Source organism: Cervus canadensis, chromosome 13 (genome assembly GCF_019320065.1).
Source record: "Cervus canadensis isolate Bull #8, Minnesota chromosome 13, ASM1932006v1, whole genome shotgun sequence".
Classification (NCBI taxonomy): domain Eukaryota; kingdom Metazoa; phylum Chordata; class Mammalia; order Artiodactyla; family Cervidae; genus Cervus; species Cervus canadensis.
This window is the reverse complement of record NC_057398.1, coordinates 36,148,109-36,170,449: the sequence shown is the minus strand read 5'-3', so window position 1 is coordinate 36,170,449 and position 22,341 is coordinate 36,148,109. Positions and strand designations below refer to the sequence as shown.

At 40.8% G+C, this 22,341-nt stretch overlaps 1 protein-coding gene across 3 annotated transcripts in view; it reads right to left on the bottom strand.

The window, feature by feature from the left end:
• UBE4B (ubiquitination factor E4B) overlaps positions 1 to 22,341 on the bottom strand; it is a 124,660-nt gene that overhangs the window by 39,098 nt on the left and 63,221 nt on the right. For 2 of the 3 annotated variants that reach the window (XM_043486387.1, XM_043486388.1), the window contains exons 5-15: positions 21,791 to 21,935; positions 19,444 to 19,672; positions 18,564 to 18,980; positions 17,718 to 17,861; positions 10,399 to 10,540; positions 8,857 to 8,957; positions 7,738 to 7,852; positions 4,154 to 4,237; positions 1,218 to 1,274; positions 425 to 541; positions 228 to 326 (exon numbers count right to left, since the gene is read on the bottom strand). In XM_043486387.1, the coding sequence (XP_043342322.1) occupies positions 228 to 326; positions 425 to 541; positions 1,218 to 1,274; positions 4,154 to 4,237; positions 7,738 to 7,852; positions 8,857 to 8,957; positions 10,399 to 10,540; positions 17,718 to 17,861; positions 18,564 to 18,980; positions 19,444 to 19,672; positions 21,791 to 21,935 (1,650 nt within the window). The remainder of the gene's footprint in view (positions 1 to 227; positions 327 to 424; positions 542 to 1,217; positions 1,275 to 4,153; positions 4,238 to 7,737; positions 7,853 to 8,856; positions 8,958 to 10,398; positions 10,541 to 17,717; positions 17,862 to 18,563; positions 18,981 to 19,443; positions 19,673 to 21,790; positions 21,936 to 22,341) is intronic. The other variant, XM_043486389.1, reaches the window with a different exon arrangement.

The following is a 22,341-nucleotide window of genomic DNA, read 5'->3' as shown; positions in this document are numbered from 1 at the left end:
ATAAGAAAAGTCCACATTCTACTGTGTCCAGAGGATCGGCATGAAAGCAGAATGTGGAGTGGAGGAGGGAAGCAGTTGAAGTTTTAATAAAATAGTCTCTGCTATTTCCTTTCCAGGATAGGACCAAATTACCTGAATTACACTGCAATTAGCCTCTAACTGTGCTGCCTTTAACTTCCGGAACTGAAAACATATTCATCTTTTGGATTCATTTTCTGAATACCTACCCTTCCCAGCTCCAAGTAATGCTGCAGAGACTGGCTCACCACTCGAGTGTTTTCCAGGGTAATGGCGGGCCCTGAGAAATATTTTTCCACCACTTTTGCCTGCAAAGAGAAAGCAGAAATCCAATCCACATATGATGAACATTTGGGAAGGAATCTGAACATAAGAGCAGCAAGGTGGAAAACGCTGCTGTACTCACATCATCTTCTGCAAAGACGGAGAAGCTGAAGAAAGCCCCCAAGTATGAGAGTCTCTGCAGCTCCCGCCCAGAGCCAGGGCTTAAAGACTTAGGCAACCACAACGGCAAAGAAGCGACCTGGGAGGAAAACAGAAGAGGCCACTAAATCAGCAAGGGAGGTAAACTAGAGACAAACAGAGTTCCAAGCAGCCAGCCTGTTCAGTGATTCTTAGCCACCGACAAAATGGCTGCCATGTGACCTCCAAAAACACAACAGTCACAGATATGTTAGGATCCCAATCCATTTTTTTCTCATTTCAGATGGAGGAAAACCCTCTACATCTTTACAAGATACCATTTCTTTTGTTTGTTTTGACCCCACGGCATGTGGGATCCTAGTTCCCCAACCAGGGGTTGAACCTGCATCCCTGCATTGACAGGAGGATTCTTAACCACTGGACCCCCAGGGAAGTCCCTACAAGACACCCTTTTCATTTCTGTGTTTCAAGATATACTTTGATATCATTCAAATGAGCCACTGTTCAAAGGACTCAAGAAAATGTTTCTAATAGGATGTGTTATTCTAGCTACACAATACTTAACTCCCTAAAAAATTACAAAAGAAAGTGAATATCGTCAGCCCAGGAAATAATGCACATGACAACAATGTAACAGTTGAGAGTCACCCACATGGATGAATCATATCCACATCTCACGTCCCTCAAGAGATATTTTTCAGATACGATTACTTAAGGAATCTCTTCTAGGCTACGCGTTCACTGAAAATATGCAAACCTATCAGGGCGGTGCTTACCAAATTGCACACAGGGTGTGTCTTTCCAAACTTGGTTTCACAGAGCTCACCTAAAGCCTAGAGACAAGATCAGAAAAGGTCATTTAAGTGTATTTCATCCTAAACTGACTGCCATGTGTAACATCAAGACATAGCTTTAATATGCTGCTATAAATATGTATGCATTCCCAACAAAGTACTAATACCTTCAGTGCTTTTCTGATGCATAAATACATGCATGTTGCTAAAAAAAAAAACAAAACTTCAGATAAGCAAAGTTAAAAAATGAAACTAAAAATCACTCACGAACTTTACCCTCAGAGATAACCTCTAATGATATTTTGGCTACCAGCTTTCCAGACATATTTTTTAACATATACACATAGAGATAAATGAGTATATTCTTAGAATAAATGGTTTTTTCATTTAACATCTTTCTATATAAGAAAGATATGCTTCATAAACACTAGATGGCTATTTCTGCCAGTATTAAACAGGGTTATAAACAATTAAAATTTAGTAAGTTACCAGATCCACAATATAGTTGAAAGTATTCTTTGATTTCAAGATCCCTGGTTTTTTGGGAACCTCAATGTTTTCCTTTGGGGACCCGATCATTCTCATGTTAGAGAACCAGGAAAAGTAGCTTTTAGGCACATAAACACAGCTTACTATGCCACAGTCATACTAAAACCATTTTAACAGTGACTCTTAATTCCCTCTGTGATTTGGACGTTTTTATGAAAGCTGCTAAACCAACCGCTGGAAGCTTCTGAGTCAATGCATGCAGGCATGGACACATCTCTGAGAAAGAAATGTTCGCCTTGCCTGGAGCCAGTTTCCCAACTTCAGCTGCACTGTTAGGATCACCCGGGAAGCCTCTCAAAGGCCAATGCCAGGCCACACCCTCACTACACCATCAAAGAACTAAATCACAATACTTGAGAGTCAGGTAGAGGTATTTTTAAAAAGATCCCCAGGTGATTCCAAGGTACAGCGAAGCCGGGATCCACTGACCTAGAGGATAATGACCATGATTCTTTCTGATCCTAGCTCCAAGGGTCTTCCTCTTCCTGCCTCAGATTACTGCCCTTTCTCTCTAGCTGCACAAGCATCAATAATGGCACAAAACAAAACTATTGTCTGTCATAATGGAGGCTTTTGTCTTTCGACCCAGAAGAACATTTTGTTGACATCTGACACTAAAAGCTCCTTACTGAAACATTAAGCTAATTCAAACCACAACAGAAAACTCAACAATTCCAGGAGGGAATATTTACATAACACAGTGATAATTCATGTGAACTGAAAGATTTAATCACTGAACTCAAAGCATCAGATTATTCTACTTCCTTTTATGTGCCACAGACAGAGGATTCACGGAATTTCGTGGGGAACCTGAGTAACATGTGCAGTGGGAAGAACGCTGACATAAATTCATTCAAAATTATTTTTCAGACCACGACTTCCTGCTTCACTTTTTATTTACCCAGTGTTGTGTTTAATGTTTAGCCTCTTAGCTCAGTTTTGATTTTCTGAAATAGGTAAATACACTTCTGTGTTCACATTGACCTTGGTGTAATATTTGACTGTGTTGCTGTGGTCTTGATTTTTGCAGTAGATTACGAGCACTTTTGAAATATGGTGCTGGAGAAGACTCTCTTGAGAGTTCCTTGGACTGCAAGGAGATCAAACCAGTCAATCTTAAAGGACATCAGTCCTGAATATTCATTGGAAGGACTGATGCTGAAGCTGAAACTCGAATACTTTGGCCACCTGATGTGAAGAGCTGACTCACTGGAAAAGACCCTGATGCTGGGAAAGACTGAAGGCAGGAGGAGAAGGGGATGACAGAGGATGAGATGGTTGGATGGCATCACCGACTCGATGGACACGAGTTTGAGCAAGCTCCGGGAGTTGACGATGGACAGGGAAGCCTGGCGTTCTGCAGTCCACGGGATCGCAAAGAGTCGCACATGTCTGATCGACTTAACTGATGAGCACTGTGTGGAAAGGCGCCTTGTTTCATGGGCTCCTGTGTCCCCCCGCTGGCACAGTGGGGGCCCTCAGGAAGCAATAGATTAATGGCAAGATGGAATCAAGTCAGTAGAATGAGTAAAATTCAACAGAAGCAGCGCAACACATTAATTTAAACAAGGGCTCAATTTACACAAGGTTGTCTTTATTCCTAGAGTTAACTGATTTCATGTTTTGATATTTTTCCTTCATACTTTTAGAATGAAAATTATTCAGTAAGGTTTCAAAGTACTTTTCTCACGAAAGTTTAAAGAAGCGAATTCAGAGAAGAAAAGAGCCTCTTATTTTCTTTCTGGTGGTAATATTTTCATGACAGTGGAGACCCCTGGTGAGAATCCAGCCGAAAGTTCTGTCCACAATTTACGCTTGCTCTAAGTGTCTGCAGGAGCTGAGAAGATCTGGGTTTTTCAAGTAAAGTCTGAAAGGAAGTGCACAGCCTCAGAAAATGGGGAAGATGAACAAGAGAAATCACTCAGCGATTTTCTGTACAAAGTCACTACATAAAGATAAAATTGTATTTCTTTTCTTAGTTTAACTCTTTTTAGTTGCATTTGTCTTAGTTCCTTTTTTTTTTGTTCCTAATTAGCAAAATTTCATCCTAAATACATTATGCTCATTGCTAGGACAATCAGAAAGGGTATAGCCAATGATTACTGTCTTCGTAAGCTACAGGATAAGGTGAAGTACATTCAAATGCCTCCATCACTGACTCCTGTCTAGGATACCGATGGTGCAATAGGTACCATGCTGCTAACTGTCTTTACAGATGCAACAAACACTATGCATGGCCAATACAATGCTTTCACGTTTTACATCTGAAAACAAAGCTGGTCGTGGACCTGGAAGAGAAGTGTAGGTTAAAATCACTTGGAAGAAAAACATCAACTGAATGGGTTACAAGAAAAAGAACAAAGTTTTACCATGAGGGGGTATTTAAAGTAGTCACTATCGAGGGAGCACTCTTTGGCAGCAAGAGCCAGGCCTTGTAAAATGGGGATAAAGATCTACAAGACAAAAAAAAAAAAAAAGAATCATAAGTTTAAGAAAATGCATGTCAAATAAAGTGCCAAATCTGCAAGTCCAGGCATTTGCACAGCTTCCCCAAAGAAAGGCTGTTTTGCATAGAAAGGAGCCTAGAATCTAGCCACAGGGTGTTATTTTGTCTTTTTGCAAGGCAGATCTTAAAGTAATACAGCTGAATCCTCCAGAAGGAACAGGTTTTGGTGAACCCTAAACCTCTGACAAGACTCCTTGTAATTTAATAGAAACTCACATATTTGGAGTTTGCTGTAGGACTCTGCAGGGCTCCTTGCTCCAATCAACTAAACGCTGCACATCTCAGCAATGCATATGTTTCCAATTACCAAGCATCTACAGCCTATAAAGAAACTGGACTCAATGTTCCAGCCTTTTCTCAACTCTGTCAACATTTAAAGAATTTTTTTGTTGCTATCCCCACATCTACATTTAATTCTTTCCACCTTTCCCTGTTTATTATGAAGAGAACAAGAAAAACAGACCAACAATGGCTATTATCTCCTTAACTTTAATTATGTAGAACAAAAACATGACTGGTAAATGTTGAAATTAAAAAAAGAAAACTGTATTAGAATGCTTTAACTCCATAAAAGGTGTAATTGATACAGTAACCTGATGTCAGAACGTAAGGGCACTGAAATCTGAATGTTTAAGTTCATCATTAATATGAGGGCACAGGGAAACCCTGCAGAATCTGCTCAGCACAGCTCATCTTTAAATTTCACAGTGCACTCACTAAGCAGCACATGCAGGGAGCTGATCGGGATTCACAATTAATAACATTAAGCTGAAAATGTTGTAAACAACAGCTGACAGTCTGAATACCAAGGAACCAAAAAAGGGAGTGTTCTTAAAAGCAACTGGAAAAACTTGAAAAATTCTCTTTCCTACTAATTTCATCCCGTTGTCTGGAGCACCTATGTCATTTAAGGGGCACAGTATTAAAAAAAAGGTGCCCTGTGTTACAAAGTGTCTTGAGATAGCAATACATCTCTTGAAGATAGATCACTCTAGTTCTTGCAACTCAAAACAATCAGGGTAGAAGTAATGAGCTTTCGTAAGTGAGCTAAAAATGGAGACGTAATGCTGAGATGGAGGGGTGGAAATGCCAAAGAAAAAAAGGAAAAAAACAAACAGTAGTTCTAGAATCACCAAAAATAAATTTCACTATTGATCATCTAGAAAAAAGTCTCTTTTTTCCCCCAGGAATGCTATTAAGTAAAACTTGGGTTCAATTTACAACTAGCAGACAAAATATTACTAAACATAGTATTTTTCAAATATCAAACAGAATGTCTGTGTGACTTACATATTTTAAGTAATTCTATTTTCAAATAAATACCTCCCAGCACTGATAAAAAAGGCTCCAAGTGTTCATCACCAATTCTAAATTCTAGCTACTGTCTATTTATGTTTATCTGTGAACATCTCAAACATTAAAGGCAGAATGAAATTTCAATTCAAAGATCTAATACTTCAGATCTACCACAATCTCAAGACAAAAAGGTAAAATGCTGTTTTTCAGGTCAGCAACTCCACTGGAGTCATCCTTGAGGAAAAACAAACGGTGACACAGAAGACAAGACGAGGGATCAGAAGTCTGTGGTTAAAAATAAACAGGTGGGGACTTCCCTGGTGGTCCAGTGGTTAAGAATCTGCCTTGCAATGCAGGGGACTCAAGTTCGATCCCTGTTCGGGGAGCTGAGATCCCACATGCTCTGGGGCAACTAAGCCCGAGCACCACTACTACCGATCCCACATCAAAGATGCCAACACAGCCAAGGAAATAAATAAATGTAAAAAAAAAAAAAAAAAAAAGAAAAAAAAAATAAACAGGTGGACAGTGACTGCACAACACTGAGAAGGTACTAAACGCCATGGAATGGGGCACTTTAATGGCTGATTTTATGTTATGTGAATTTCACCTCAATTAAAAAAAAAAAAGAGGTCATTTCATAGCTTCTATGTAAGTTTCTTTATGAATAAAATAGCATAGGGTACCTCTGTTAGCTGATTCCTGGGCTTTTATACAGTTAAAACTACTCTGGATTCTTTAAATGATGTCTTTTCAAGTAAAAGTATTCTAATTTATGCATACTACACATAAAGTATAATGTATCACTTAAACCTTCCAATACAGTTATGTATTTTCATCAAGAGTTCTCTTAACTTTCTAGAGGAGGAAATCTCACTATAATGCCTGAAATATTCCTATAAGTCAGTAAGACCATCATCTAAGATGTTGTTCAGTCACTAAGTTGTGTCTGCAGGTGATAAATTCCAAGTACGGAGCACACAACACCGACTGGGAATTTCGCTGCTGTATTCTTCTTTTACTAGTATTTTGAAAACACACTTCCTGAGAATTCAAAGGCTTTAAGATGAATAGTTACAAATAATATTAGGTATAAAAAAGGCAAAAAAGAATCATATCGTTTATAGCTATTCTCTCTCTTACTCCTTCTAGTAGCAAAAAAAGAAATCACCATACAGCAAATTTTAAGAAAGTCATAAACACCCTTTCATCAAGGGAAACAGCTCTGTGCAAGTTGCTCTGGCAAAGTGCTTACTTTACAACACAGGTCACAGGCCAGTAATCAACATTCATGCCAAAGTTTCACCTTGGAAAAAACCTTGGAGACTAAGTCTACTGAAGTGAAGTGAAGAGAAAGTCGCCCAGTCATGTCGGACTCTGTGACCCCATGGAGTCCATGGAATTCTCCAGGCCAGAATACTGGAGTAGGTAAGCCGTTCCCTTCTCCACGGGATCGTCCCAACGCAGGCCTCATGAATTATAGGAGGATTCTTTACCAGCTAAGCCACCAGGGAAGAAACCTTTGAGACTAAGTTCATTAGCTATTATTATTATTAAGCTTTATTATTAAATATTGCATATCTTCATTTCCACTTGACTTTACACAGTAGGATACCAAAAAACATATGGATACTTAATGAATGAAGTAATCCGTAAGATCTGAGATATCATTCCCAGTCCAATAACAAGAAGACATTCTACTGTGACATGTGGACGGCCAATGAACTAATCAGCTAAATCAGCTAGGTCTCCTGATTTATTTAATATTAATCTTTTTGTAAATTTAAAGAATTAATTTTCAACACTACTTACACACATCACGTCTTATACTATCTCTTGGTAGTGTTTTAAAAGCTCGAAATCAGAGACAGGACCTTATAGTTCTTCTAATCTCCTAAAGAACTTAGCAGACTGTGTTTAAAATATCTTGATGCTTGACTAATGAGTTGAAATGGACACATGATCTGAACAACGCAGCTGTCAATCTGATCTCCTCAAGGCAGGAACCTTGGGAAGCGCTCTCTGAGCAAGTAACGTGTGTTATGTTCAAATTCTGGAACCTAAGATTTCAATATATGGTGTCTCTAGAAATTTACCTTGGCAGAAAAGCTTCTATGCCAAATGTTTTAATAGTGAATACACAAAACCTACCTGCTTGAACACTTCTTCATCCTGGTGAGTGGTTCTCACCAGCTCCTGGATGAAGCCATATGGTAGGTTCCTACACAACATGTACGGCACTAGGAAGGACGGCTGCTGCAGGGACCTGCGGACCCAGAAAGTCAAGGGGTCTGATGAATCAACTCGTCACCCAGTTAATAACAGGACACACAAAATACCATACGGCTGACACTCATAGGTCAAGCTTCAGATCTCCCAAATAGGCCACACAATAGATAGTCAATAGTTGAGACAAAAGATCACCCTTCTTACTGTTAAAACAATCACTTTGTGGGCTCTTCAGTGAGAAGTTATAGGAAGTTTCAAAGAATCCATCTTTTTCTCCATACAGCTCTTTAAGAATAAAGCACTAGAAAAACCAAAGTACTTTATGTCTCTTTTACTTATTTATGTCTCATCCAACAGCGGGGGGAAAAGATTAGCAATAGCTAAAGATTTTTTTAAGCTCTTATGAACGCTAACCATGGGGATAGTGTTTTTAGTACATGTGTATCTTTTTTTCTTTTTTCTGACATGTTTCAAAAATGGTTATGATACAGAAAATAATACAAGGTGATCCAGAATGAATAAATACTGCAACTTTGCCATTTTTCCTTCAAATATTTTTCATAAGAGAAATGAAATACAGAAATATTCTTCTGTTAAACTTGAAACTTTATGGGATCCTCCAAACAAAAATTAATAATGTAGGACATTGTGGGTGATCCCTATATTACCTATTCCACCACCATTCTTTATTGCTGGATAATAGAAATTGATTGTATGACACATGGAAAGTGAGGCTCTGTACATTTTTCCCAAGTATCCGTACTGCTTTCAAGCAGCTGCTTTTAAACTAAGTGAGTAATTTCTTGCCCTGATGTCAACACATTTCAACCACACAATCTATCTCAATAAAGCACATGAAGTGTTTTATTTTCATAGTATTTCAGAGAAACAAAGGGACCTCAGAGACCATCTTGTCAACTGCTCATTTCACAGGTGAGGAAGTGAGCTATGCAACGTGGTGCAACATGGCTGGGCAGCCTGTGTCCACGGAAGGAGAGGCCCTCTCCCTGCAAACAGCAAGCACACACTGGTTGCTCATACCTTGGCTGTGTGAGGGACCCCTGGAGTACTAATGCAGTGTGGGATATGCACTGTGAGCGGATGTTGCTCAGAAGCTGGCTGACTGCTGGCTGGCTGCACATCTGGAAAGACAGGTCAGGGTGAGGACTACAAAGACAAACAAAATAATCCCACGCAGTTGAAAACTGACAAAAGAGTCAGAAGAGATGGATGTGCAGGAAGAGGCATCCTTTTCTCTTCCTTTATTGATGATGAACAAACTAGATTAACTGCATCATCCAAGCATACTGCTTCCGCTAAAACCTAGTTAGAGGAGACGCAGAGGTTTGAGGTGACCATGCAGGGGTTACAAAAACAGGCCCACTCTCTTTAAGGTTAAGTGCAAAAAACCCCAAGAGGCCCTTCACAAATATGAACTAACATGCAGAGAACTGGATTAATTTCTAATGGAAAACCAGAACTAGCAGATGAATTGGGGAAGGAGGGGAAATAAACTGGGAGATTGGGATTGACATATACACACTATATGTAAAATACATAATAAGGACCTACTGTATAGCACAGGGAACTCTACATAATACTCTGTAATGACTTACATGGGAAAAGAATCAAAAAAGAGTTGGATATATGTGTATGTATAACTGATTCACTTTGCTGCACACCTGAAAGTAACACAACATTGTAAATCCACTACGAAAGTGAAAGTGTTAGTTACTCAGTCCTATCCAACTCTGCAACGCCATGGACTGTAGCCCACCAGGCTCCTCTGTCCATGTGGATTCTCCAGGCAAGAATGCTGGAGTGGGTTGCCATGCCCTCCTCTAGGGGATCTCCCCCACACAGGGCTTGAACCTGGGTCTCTAGCATTATAGACAGAATCTTTACTGTCTGAGCCACTATATGTCACTGAAAATTTAAAGAAAAAAATAAATAAATAAAAGAATGAAAATGAAACAGGGTTGAAATGAGATATTCATTCAGAATGAAATAGTAGAAAAAGTGTAGCTCTTGAGTTTAAACCAACTTCTCAATTTATGTGACTCTGGACAATTATAGGTATCCCCCGCTTTTTCAAAGTTCACTTTACGCTGCTTCGCTTTTAGGGAAGATCAATGGTAGTATGTATTAGATCCCTCTGAGGTGCATTTGCTTATTAACATAATGAAAAAAAATAATACTTATATTACAACGGCCTAATGAACAACTGTGAAAACCTGAGTTCATGGAGACCTAGCAAAGTGTGTGATGGTTGACAGGTACTCTATAAATGTTTTATTATGATTTCGACAGACTATGAGAAATTATCACAGTGTTAAGTCATTGGTGATAGTAGTATTTGACCCTGTCACATCTTCCCTCCACTAGGACGTGAGTTCCAGAAGCGCTGGGATCTTCATCTGTTTTGTTCGTTAATCTAGCCTGGCTTCTACTGTAGTGCCCGACCTATGAGATGCTCAGTAAGCGCTTTACTGATTGAATAAATAATTAGGGGCTTAGAAAACAATTATTTATCCAATATATAACCAGGTTTTGTGGGTTTTAAGTGAATCTATTTCATATTACCTTTGGTGCTTTTTTTTCCTCTATTCCAACTCGGTCAAAACACTCGATGAGGTAGTTCAGCATGTCTGTCTCCTTGCACGTTTCAATGGTGAAATGGTCGCTGTAGGAATCCCAAGTACTTGCCCCACCAGAGGCTCCCAGACTTTGGAGAAAAGAAAAGGGATGGTTTTGATCCGTTCTCAGTAAACCACAGGACAGAGCTCACACTGCTGTGGCAGAAAGCCTGTTAGGGTCCCCGCACCCAGGACAAAGCACAGACCCCATGCGGCTGCGCCTGGAGCTGACTGCGGCTTCACCTGCTCCAAGTCCAACAACAGAGAGTTTTAGGAAACATTTTATTGACCTAAGAAGAAAGTTTGTCCAGAAATTCAGCATCTCATCTTCTCAGGAACAGCAGCTTACAAAACCAGGAGGACTAAGAACTGGTACTAAGCACCAGAAATTTGAAGGGATACCACACGTATGTACATCCAACTGGCCAGCTGTGCTCGGGCTGACTTGCAGGTTAAAGCCAGCCTTGCTGTTAGGCAAGCAAAGTCTTTAGGAGTGAAGTTACAAGGGACTGACAAAACACCCCTCCCTCCTTCCTAATGTCTAGCACACATCTCAAAGCCTTTATGCAGCATTTGGCGCAACAGGACTAGAACTTAGGAAAACTGTCCAGTTAGAAGGAGATGTGAAAATACTTGTTATCAATACTAATTTTCCAAAATGTTTAGTGAAAGGGACAAAGTAGTATTAGTCAAAACAAAACAAAAATGTTGTGCTAGGAGTATCCAAACTTGCATTCTATCCCCAGCTCTACTGTGTACTTGTTACCTGAACCCAGAACTTCCATCTCATCTGCACTGAGGTTAAATGAAATCATGTGGAGGTATTTTGTCAAACACAGGCAGGACACAATGGGAGGGCCCTGTTTCTACTAAAACTATGCTCTGAGACCATTATCATGAGGGTTAGGTGTTAGGAAATCAAAATTTAGATTGATTATCAATAGGTCAAATACCCAATGTGATGTTCAACTCACAAATTTGATAGACATAAAAGATACAAAAAGATTAACCATGGCATAGGAAGAGGCCATGAATTTTGAAATGAAGAGGAATTAAAAGATATAAACTTAACAACAACAACAAAAATTACATGTGAAAGATGATAAAGAATCTTGGAATGGTATTGGAATATTTCATTTAAAAAAGATGAAAACAGGTAGTCCAGTGTTTAAGAATTTGCCTGCCAATTCAGGGGACATTGGTTCAACCTCTAGTCCAGGAAGATTCCACACGCCAAGGGGCAACTTGAGCTTACGCGCCACAAGTACTGAAGCCCACGTACTCTAGAGTCCATGCTTGGCAACAAGAGAAGCCAGTGCAATGAGAAGGCCCAAGCACCCCAACAAAGGGTAGCCCCCACTCATCACAACTAGAGAAAGCTCAACCATAGCAATAAAGACCAGGCACAGCCAAAAATTAAATAAATAAGTAAATAAATAAAAAGATGAAAACAATGTCAAGGCTTTAAATCCAAGGCTCTCAGGCCAGAGACTTGTAAATCTACAACTTACTTCCTGCACAAGTCTGACAGAGGGAGGGGAGGACAGAAGGTTGAGAAGCAGCCAGTGCCCTTCTGACTGGGCAGATAAGGGACCCACCCTCAAAGTGCCCCATCAGAGACAAAGATGGGCAGTCCAGGGTGGGAAACATAAAAAAAAAAACAAAAACAATTCTTGTGCCTTCACATCAGTTAGAAATACATTTCACGAATTAATGTAAGATCTGGTATCTGTTCGTTAGCCAGACAACAGAAAAATGAGGACTATAATAAAGCAAAGCAAAGCAAAGCAAAAAAAAAAAAACCAAAAAAAAACCACCCTAACAAAACAGAAAAACCCACCCATAAATATAAGAAGTATGGTGAAACCGCAAAAGGAGAGAGGGGGGAAAAATACTTGGCCTTTCCTGCAGCCATCTCACTCTCAAGCTATCTGCCATCCTTCCCTCTTCCATCTGAGGTTCGTGACTCCATTCCCTGCACTTCCCAAAGATGAAATTTGCTGATTCGAGTTTGTAACTATATACAGTTAAGGTTCATCTTCCTTTGAGCTCTCACAGAAGCAATGAAAATAGACCTTCCTCATGTTGAAAATGAAATATTTAAACTAAATATTTCCCTAATAATAAGTTCCATCTTTCTCACATGTTTACATTTCTGAAATGGAAAGCATCTTATATTTGATGTCAACAGGTCCTTGCTGTTTGCAACAAGCCAATCTAATGCAGTGTGCCCTTGATCAACAGTGGGAGGCGGCATGCATCGACGGTGGCTGCTGACTGAAACTGGGCTCCACTCTTAGCCAACACACCCCCCTTTCATTTTAACTTAGACTTGAACACCTCAAAGTCAACCAAAATGCCTTCGCAAGCATTTTGCAAAGACATGAAAAGACATGACAATTGTGTGCAGAGGACTGCTAGGCAAGGCAAAGAAAGACATTCAGAATGTATCAAGAGAATTTTCAAAGCTGAAAGAGGTTGATGTATGTTGTGATCATCTGTTAGGCACCAAATAACACTTCCAGGGGACTTTCAAGAGAAGAGAAAGAAAGAAATGAAACAAGAGTTTAACCAAATAGTAAACACAGTAAAACCCAGTAGCTGTCAATGTTTCCCAACTATGAGATCAGTCTTAAGGATGTTGAAGTAGATCATAAGCAAAGTGGTCAGTTAGTCTCCCCAGAGCTGGGCATGACTCCCAGTGGTGAAAACTGGTTTACAGGGGTCTCTAGATTCGAACTCAGAGAGCTGAACTCAGGTTCTAAATGTGATCCTGAAGGAAAAAGGTGTGTACAGTTTAAACACATTAAATTTATGCTATCAATAGACATTTTAAAAAATGTTTTAAAACAGTATTTCATTTTTTCTCTAAAAATGTTGCTACAAAGTTCATGATGCCTTTACAACTGTGACATGTGGATTATGACACTGGAAATCGTCATATTTAAGTCCTAAGAGTATCTAGAAAATTATACCTCCTTCTGGGAGAATACAGGAACCATTTTCTGATAACTACATCAACAATCCAACTGAATAATGTAATTACTTCACATGATGTAAATACAGTGGAATCCTTCCAAAAACACAAGGAAAATATATCTGGAGATTAATATATGCATCAGATCTGTGCAAACTGAATCTCATTTTAAATGTACCCAAAAATGTAGTTTCCTAAAAGGCTGCTGTGGCAGTTCCTTTTCTCCTGTGATGGGAATAATCACTCCCTATTTTCCTTTTTGGACGCAGACTTTGGAATGGCATATTTTCTCAATGCAAGGAAAGGGAGAGCTGGGCAGGGATAAGCAACGTAAACCCCCCGAGCAAATGTCTGCACTGTTGAAGATCGTGGGGGCAGCACCTTAATGAAACAGATCAAGACCTTGTTCATGTGGCAACTACATCCTCTATAATGTAGACATTTTTTTAAAAAGTCTTTACTGAGTTTGTTACAACACTGCTTCTGTTTTATGGTTTGGTTTTTTGGTCCCAAGGCATGTGGCATCTTAGCTCCCTGACCAGAGATCAAACTTATACCCCTGTATTGTAAGGCCAAGATAGGACTGTCAAGAAGTCCCCTGAGGAGAGATGGTTTTTTAAAAAATAATATAGAAGTGCTATGAAGAAATGAGTATAGATGTCAGAAAGAGGCAGGAAGGGTGTGTGTGTGTGTACACATGGAAGATGTGTGTGTGTGTGTGTGTACACATGGAAGATGTGTGTGTGTACACATGGGAGATGTGTGTGTGTGTGTGTGTACACACACGGGAGATATGTACATGTGCGTTTATACACAGGAGATGTAGGGTCCTAGGCTTTGGGTCTAACCTTGTAGGAGAAGGGAAATCACTGGAGGTTGGAGGACAGACATGGTGGGAAGATCCTGACTTATGACCAGTAGAAATAAGGGGAGAAATATCAACATTTTTCACTATTTTGTGCTCAGTCACTCAGTTGTGTGCATTTGCTAGTTTACTCTTTCTCTATTCACACAGGCTCATGATGTTCAAGATCTAATCTCCTTCACTGAAATATCTAAGCAATGAAAAAGAATCCCAATAAACAAAAGAAAAAGAAAAATGTCTTTCTCGTCACCAACTTCCTAGGAAACAATTAGAAAACATTTCCTCAGAATAATTACTTTATCTTCTTTTTTCCTCTGTTATCTTTATTATAAGAAAACTCTCATTTCACTTATTTTCATTCCTTCAAGAAGTAGCTCCTTATAACTCATATAGCTTTTTTCATAGAGTACTACAAAACATTCCATCCAGAAGGAATGTCGTCTTTCTTTTATTAATCCTTATCATAACCACTATAAATAATTAATACAGGACTGTATGTCCCAACTATCTCTCAAAAGATGTACAAGCCCTTGACTCTACTGGGCCAGCAGAAAGGGAGACCAATACAATCCCTGCTGATAGCTGCTTCTACAGCACTGACCTTACTGGACAAGAAGAAGGTGTTAAAATTGCTTACTTCCAAGTAAATAAAATTCTGAGATCAATTAGACAGGGGGAAAGAAAAAGTTCTTTGCTGATCACCCAAATTAATAAGAATTTTTTTTTGCTACTTCTTGGTTCTGACCCTACGTGCATTCTCATGTTCTTCTCTATTTGTTTCATGTGTTAAATATGATTATGCCCTGTCCTTTTAAATTCCTTTTGATGTCTATTCAGAATTTATAATTTCTAAAACCTGGACAGATGAGATTTCATTTTAACAGACAGCAAAGTACCCGCCAACCAACCGGAGTGGAATTTTGTACTTAAGAAGGAAAATGTTGGCACTTTCTTGCCAAGGAAAAGAACACATACATAAACTCTGGGCAGCGAAATAACTGCTAAGAAATGAGAATAATCCAAGTCCTACTGGGCAAACAGGGAGAAGTCAGAGGCAACTCGGCGTGCTGGGTGGCATGTGAGATCTGGACTCCAGCTCTGCCTTCTTCTAATTATGAGACTAACCTCCTTGAAGGTTATTGCTGAAGCTGAAGCTCCAATACTTTGGCCATCTGATGTGAAGAGCTGACTCACTGGAAAAGATCCTAACGCTGGAAAAGACTGATGGTAATCGGAGAAGGGAGCGATGGAGGATGAGATGGTTGGATGGCATCACTGACTCAACGGATTTGAGTTTGAGCAAGCTCTGGGAGATGGTAAAGGACAGGGAAGCCTGGTGTGCTGCACTCCATGGGGTCACAGAGAGTCGGGCATGACTGAACAACAACCACCACCTTCCTGAACCTGCCCACATTTCCTTGCAGTAACTAGAGGCCCTGCTGTGAGGATCAGAGGGATAACGTACGAACACGGCTGACAGAGCACCTGGGACATGATGCTCAGTAACTATTCACAGCTGTGAGTACATAATCAGTAAGTAAGTTTTGTTTCTGCTTGTAGGTGTCAAATCTAGATCTGAGACAAGGCTGGATATTAGAAGTCTAGACAGGAGTTAGGTAAAGCAGCATGTGATCTGATATCTTTGTTAGAGAAAGCTGGAATTAAATAGGCAAGGGAGAGACAGTATTTCCCTCACAGATAACTTACAGTAAAACAGAAAACAAAGCATTTTTATCATGTATAGGAATTGACTCCTAACAAGGATGGCTGCCGCACTACTATGATCATGGAAGAGGATGTCTGTGCATGCGTGCTCAGTCGTGTCCGACTCTTTGCAGCCCCATGGAGCCAGGCTCCTCTGTCCATGGGATTCCCCAGGCAAGAATACTGGAGTGGGCTGCCATCTCCTCCTTCAGGGATCTTCCCGACCCAGGGATCGAATCCAAGTCTCCTGCATCTCTTGCACTGCAGGCGGATTCTTTACTGTTGAGCCATCTACATGAAAACAACTCTTCTACCTTTGGGAAATTTACTTGAGAAATAGTGATACAACATTTGACCTAATACAAATATCAACCTTTCTGAATCAATATTCAACCCTGTGCCAATATCCCTCTCTCTCTTTATAGACTCTCTAATGATCCTTCTGAACACTGTGGAGTTGAATGTAGTATACCGCACCCCTACCACCATCTCTATTTATAGCCTGTAGTTATTTCCGAATACTGCTGGGCACAAATACCAACTCAGTCCAGATGAAACTTCAATTTAAAAGCAAAATTGTAAGATGATGAGTCAGAGGCTTAGAGAGAAGGTGCTATTATATTTTTTTGCTCAAAGTCACCTAGAAGGTCTAAGCCATCTTTTTCACTCTGCTTTCAGGGGTGAAACTTCAGCAATACTGTGAGCTCTGTTTTAGCCTCTGCAGTCATTCCACAGGCTAGGCTGTCTAAACAAAGGATCTGGCTTCACTGGGGTCAGGGAAGCGAAGTGACTGGTTAGCAAAATTTAAGATTAGCAGTGAAGAGTGCTTCCCTGATGGTTCAACGGTAAAAAAATTCGCCTGCCAATGCAGGTGACATGGGTTCAATCCCTGGTCCAGGAAGATCCCACATGCCGAACAGCAACTAAGCCCCTGCGCAACCGCTATTAAGCCTGTGCTCTAGAGCCTGGAAGCCGCAACTACTGAGGCCCTCTTGCCCTAGAGCCTGTGCTCCGAAATAAGAGAAGCCACCACAGTGAGAAGCCTAAGCATCTCAACTAGAGAGCAGCCCCTATTCGCTGCCAACTAGTGAAAAGCTGATCTGAAGCAAACGAAGATCCAGCACAGCCAAAAAATAAAGATTAGAAGTCAAAGCAGAATCACAGTTATAAAAGAGAGTATGACCACATGTTCTCTTCAACAGACGGCCCAGAGTGGGCTGAGAGGGACACATATACATACACACACACACACACACACACACACACACAAGTCCCAGCCCCTGTGCCATTCCTAAAAAGCAGCAATCCATGCAACTGTACGTAAGAAAACACGCCTCCCAGAGAACATGTTGCTTACATCTGGTAGCCCACAAGAACACTCTCCTAATAAAATAAATGAAGGGTCTCTTATTTTAGATCTTAGGGCAGGTGAACTTGATGTCTACTCTGTTATTCATGTTCTTGACAAATGATTATACATTAAGTTGTTCTCCAAACTTTCTGGGCAATAACTATGAAAATGTTCCTATGTGCCACTTTACCCTCCTGAGAAGGTCCTAATGCTTGAGTACATGTGGAGTTTCTCACATCTGGACTCATCAAGCCACCTCATTTGACTCTACCCTGTATGGATTCAGAGCACGCCTCTAATTAGGGCTTATAAAAGTTAGTTCCTAAGCACCTAGGCACATGCAGAGGTAAGACTCCATTCCTCTGATACCTGGACCCAAACTGGACACAAGAAAACTCATCACCACCACCACCACCTTCATCATCACCATCATCATCATCATCTTCTTCATCTTCGTCACTACTGTCCCCAGAAAGTGCGAGGAAGAGGAAGGAGAAAGGACTGTCGTACATACTACCGTGACAAAAGCAAAAAAAGTCATCAGGGAAAAGGGAAAACAAAGAGGAGGAAAGCTTTTACAACCGCTGGCCTTTTAACTAAATCGTAGGCTACAAGTTTTGTCTACTGATATGCAGAAAAATAATTCACCTAAATTATATAAAGGCCAGGAAACACATGATGGGAAGGAGGGCAGTGGATTAATGGAGTTTGGATACTGCTTCTTTCTAAGGGGCTGAAAACAAAGCGTCAAGGCATAACTACTGGCCAGAGGTAAGGTATCTGCCCACTCAACCCCTTGGTGTGGCTCTATCTCAACTATGATCGGTAACAGTACACAAAGTGGAAAGTGGTTCTGTGAGCCCCAGCTCTCAAATATAAGCTGCCACAGTCTCTGAAATTCATTTGTCATGAGGAACGATATGTGCCCTTGATTTTGAAAACTGAGTGACTTCTTATTTTCAGGAGGAAAAGTGAAGGGGAAGAAAGGCCCTCATAATTGAGCCACCCATACTTTCTGATGCGACAGAACCCTGGCAGAGCAGGGACCTGGGGCACGAGCCTACCCAACTAGTTAGACACGTGGGTTAACAGCCCCAAACAGAGAAACATAGGTAGTGGAGGTCAGCATCACATGACAGTTCTTCCAAACTGTGTTAATGTCTTCTCCCTGCACTGCAAACACGCACCCACCTCTCCTACTTCGTAAATAAATACCTAGGAGAGTTCCTTAGGGAGGAGGGCCGTCTGCTGGGGGCACTCCCACCGGGGGAGGCGGAGAGTAAAGGTGGTCCTGTGCCAGGGGGCCTCTGTCGGGAGGAGCTGGTGGGCACGGCTTGAGGGCTACTGGCCGGGGCGTACAAGCCTGGGGAGCTAGACAGGATGGAGGTGCCCGAGGATCGCGAGGCAGGAGAAGATGTAGACCCCGAGGGGTGGGTGATAGTGTAGGGCCGGTACCGCGGAGACGAGGGCTGGCTTCCCGCAGGCGTCCCCGCAGCACCAGGAGGACAGAGGGAAGAAGCGGGAGGCGTAGTCGCCTGGCTGGCTGCCCGGGAGGGGGAGGCCAGAGGCGGACTCATCATTGGCACAGAGCTCCAGACACTGGTATTGGGAGCTGGGCTAGTCTCATAGAGGCTAAATGATTTGAGAAAGGGAGGAAAGAAGAGAAAATTGAAGAAACACTTGAGATAAATAACTAAAATGGAAAATAGCATGTTTTTAAAGAACCATATAATTACAACCTCATATCTCTAAGCATTCCAGTATACAGATCTTTTAGAGGCTCATCGAAATAACTGTAATCTAACTGCCATGCTGTTTTAGAAGCCAGACTTACAATAAGAGAAAGCGTTCTTTCCAAAGAACATACTCTACAGCTATTTGTTTCTAAAATTTAATTTACCAACAGCCTAACCATGAAAAGTCAAGGAGATCCATCTGGAAAAGACCATATCTCTTCAGTGAGTCAACCACACCCCCCAAACATAAGACATTCCATAATCTGCATGATGCAGGCCCCTGAATGAACGCTCCTTTTTCCTACGTACTTCATGGCTATTTTACCACCAGTGAGATGTGCAGAAAGAACCACACTGACCTAGACAAAGAACTGGCCCCGAAGGAACCCAGGTTGCAGAACATGGGGCTCGTTCCTGGGTTGGAGCCGGTGGTCAGCATGAGGTTTCTGTCTGGTGACCGAGCTGTCGCTGCAATTGGCTGGGAGGTGGCTGTCAGGCTGGCAAATGGGTTTTCATCTCTGGTCTGAGTTGACATCATTAGCACTTCCATTAAAATCTGGCCAATCAAGTCCTTAAAATCAGAGAACACTGTTGGAAAGGCAGAATAAAGAGGAGGTTATACATGGGTCTTCATACACACAGTCCTTGAATAAGTCAGCATAAGCCAGAGATGCTCAATGTGCTACTTTGGACTGGATTCTCAAGTAATAAAAGCCGCCAGCAGAAAATGTGGGGAAATCCAAATAAGGTCTGGAATAACAGTAATATCTTAGTTCTGACAGATATACTATGATTATGGAAGACGTTGACATTAGGGAAAACTGAGTGATGTGTGTATAGGAACTACCTGCACTACCTCTAGAATTTTTCTGTAAATCTAAAATGTTTTCAAACAGAAAGTTTATTAAAAAAAAAAAAAATTGAGCCCAGTTGTTGAGAGTCACTGCTGATACATATTAACTATAAAAAGAAGCTACCTCCAACTACAGAGGTTAGTTTATCACACTGGAAATGCAATTGGATTAATATTTCTTCACCTATTCATGTTTATATGCAGTGAAACTATGAAGTACAAAGTTCAAAGTATTTTATGAAGGTCTAATATTTAGTTGCCACCTGCCTTTCTGGAGCAGATTCTGTTTTCTAGCCTCCTTCTTATTCTTTGCAGCTCTTGATTGCTATAGGTCTTTTGTTGTTATTCAGTCACTAAGTTGTGTCTGACTCTTTTAGGACCCCATGGACTGTAGCCCACCAGGCTCCTCTGTCCACGGGATTTCTCAGGCAAGAATGCTGGAATGGGTTGCCATTTCCTTCTCCAGGAGATCTTCCCAACAGGGATTGTACCAGAGTCTCCTGCATTGGCAGGTGGGTTCTTTACCACTTGAGCCACTAGGAAAGCCCATTTTAAATATCACTCAATAAATAAAATGTCTAACCCATGTAAATCTTACCTGATTTGTTACTAAAAATTACCAGATAGATTTGAGAATCTTAAGATTTACAATAATAAGTGGCAGGATTTTGAAACTCATAGTTGTTAAGCTCAACTCTACAGTCACAATTAAGAAGATCCCAGTAAAATCAGAAATAAACTATCCATCTACCTGGAACACAAGAGACATTTTTTTGGTTTGCTGTGGAAGATAGGCAGCAGGGAAAAGGAAATGCAATCTCCTTGACGTTCATTCACTCATTGAAAGTATATCTACTGAGGGATTATGAAGTGCAGGCGCTACAAATACATGGGGGAGCAAAACAGACAGAAGTCCCACCATCAAGGAGGTTGTATTCAAGTGAAATGCAAAAGAAGACTCCAGTGAACTTCCCCTCCGTTTTCTGTACTCCAAAGCAGGGGTCCCCATACCCGGGACAGATATATGGTCTGTGGCCTCTTAGGCACTGGGCTGCAGAGCAGGAGGTGTGTGACAGACAGTGAGCGAAGCTTCATCTGTATTTACAGCTACTCCCCATCGCTCGCATTACCACCTTAGCCCTGCCTCTTGTCAGATCAGCAGCGGCATAATAAATATAATTTCCTTGAATGGTCCCCAAACCATACCCACAACTTCACCTGTGTAAATACTGTCTCACATGAAACCAGTCCCTGGTATCAAAAAGGCTGGGAACCAGTGCTCCAGAAGACTGCTATAGAGAAGAGTGCAAAGTACTCTGTGATGCTGGTCTCTTGCTAAGTTTTATTACTTCAAGTGTGGTTTAGTACAGCCTCTTAAAATAGAATCCTGTAAACACTGCAAAATATCAGTATGTTTTAGTTTGCTAAAGCAATTTAACCAAGCACATTTACTCCACTGTCTACGTATGACCCGGGAGGCACTTACAACAGGTGCCGGTCACCCTCTCAGGATCCCTGCAGACCACCCAGCATGCTCCTGCCCGGAATATAAGAGGCCCTAAAGCTCTCTCTAAGCACCTTCTTATTGCAAAGGAAAAAACTTCAGCCCTGAGACAATGGATACTATTAACTGATACACAGTTTTCCTTTGGATAAATCATTTTTTTAAAAAAAATTTATCAATAAGTGGAAAGTAGACAAACAGCAAAGTCTTCATCAAGAAGTATCCCTGTAATCAAAAATACAACTACAGAGCAAGACAAGGTATGTGGACAGCAGAGAAAGACAAAAAAGTTCACATTCTGTTTTTCTACGAAGGGCTCTGAAATGAGACAGTTGAGCCTGATTCCTACCTTCTTTTGGGTTCTGCTTAAACTGTGCAGAAAGAGAAGAAAGGAAGATCACATCCCTGTCCCGGTCCTTCCAGGAGACACGGAAAATCTTACAGACCAGCTGTAAGGCCTGCTCTTCAGACACTTCAGAACCTGATGAAGGCTCCTTGTGGGGAAGAAGATTTGGGGGTTAATTTCAAGCAGTAGGAAGTGTGAGTTAGATTTCAATAGAAATTCTGATTCAATTCATTTACAAATAAGGATATTTTAGAAATGCAGACAATTCACCCAAGATTAAAGGAAAAATAAACTTGTTACTGTGACTTCAAAGTTATAACCTGTGGGTCTCATTAGCTTGTAACACAATATATGGCAGGGAATACAAAACAGTAGGACTGTTATCAGGAATTGCCAAGGAAGACACGTGATGAAGGATGCATCATTTATTTCCCACTTATTATTCCCATTTATTTTCTTTTCTGAATGCTAAAAGACCAGTTTGACATTTTAGGTATATAACCAATTTTTCTCTAGAAATTTTTCCAGATTTTAAAGTTTCTCACTATTTTTCA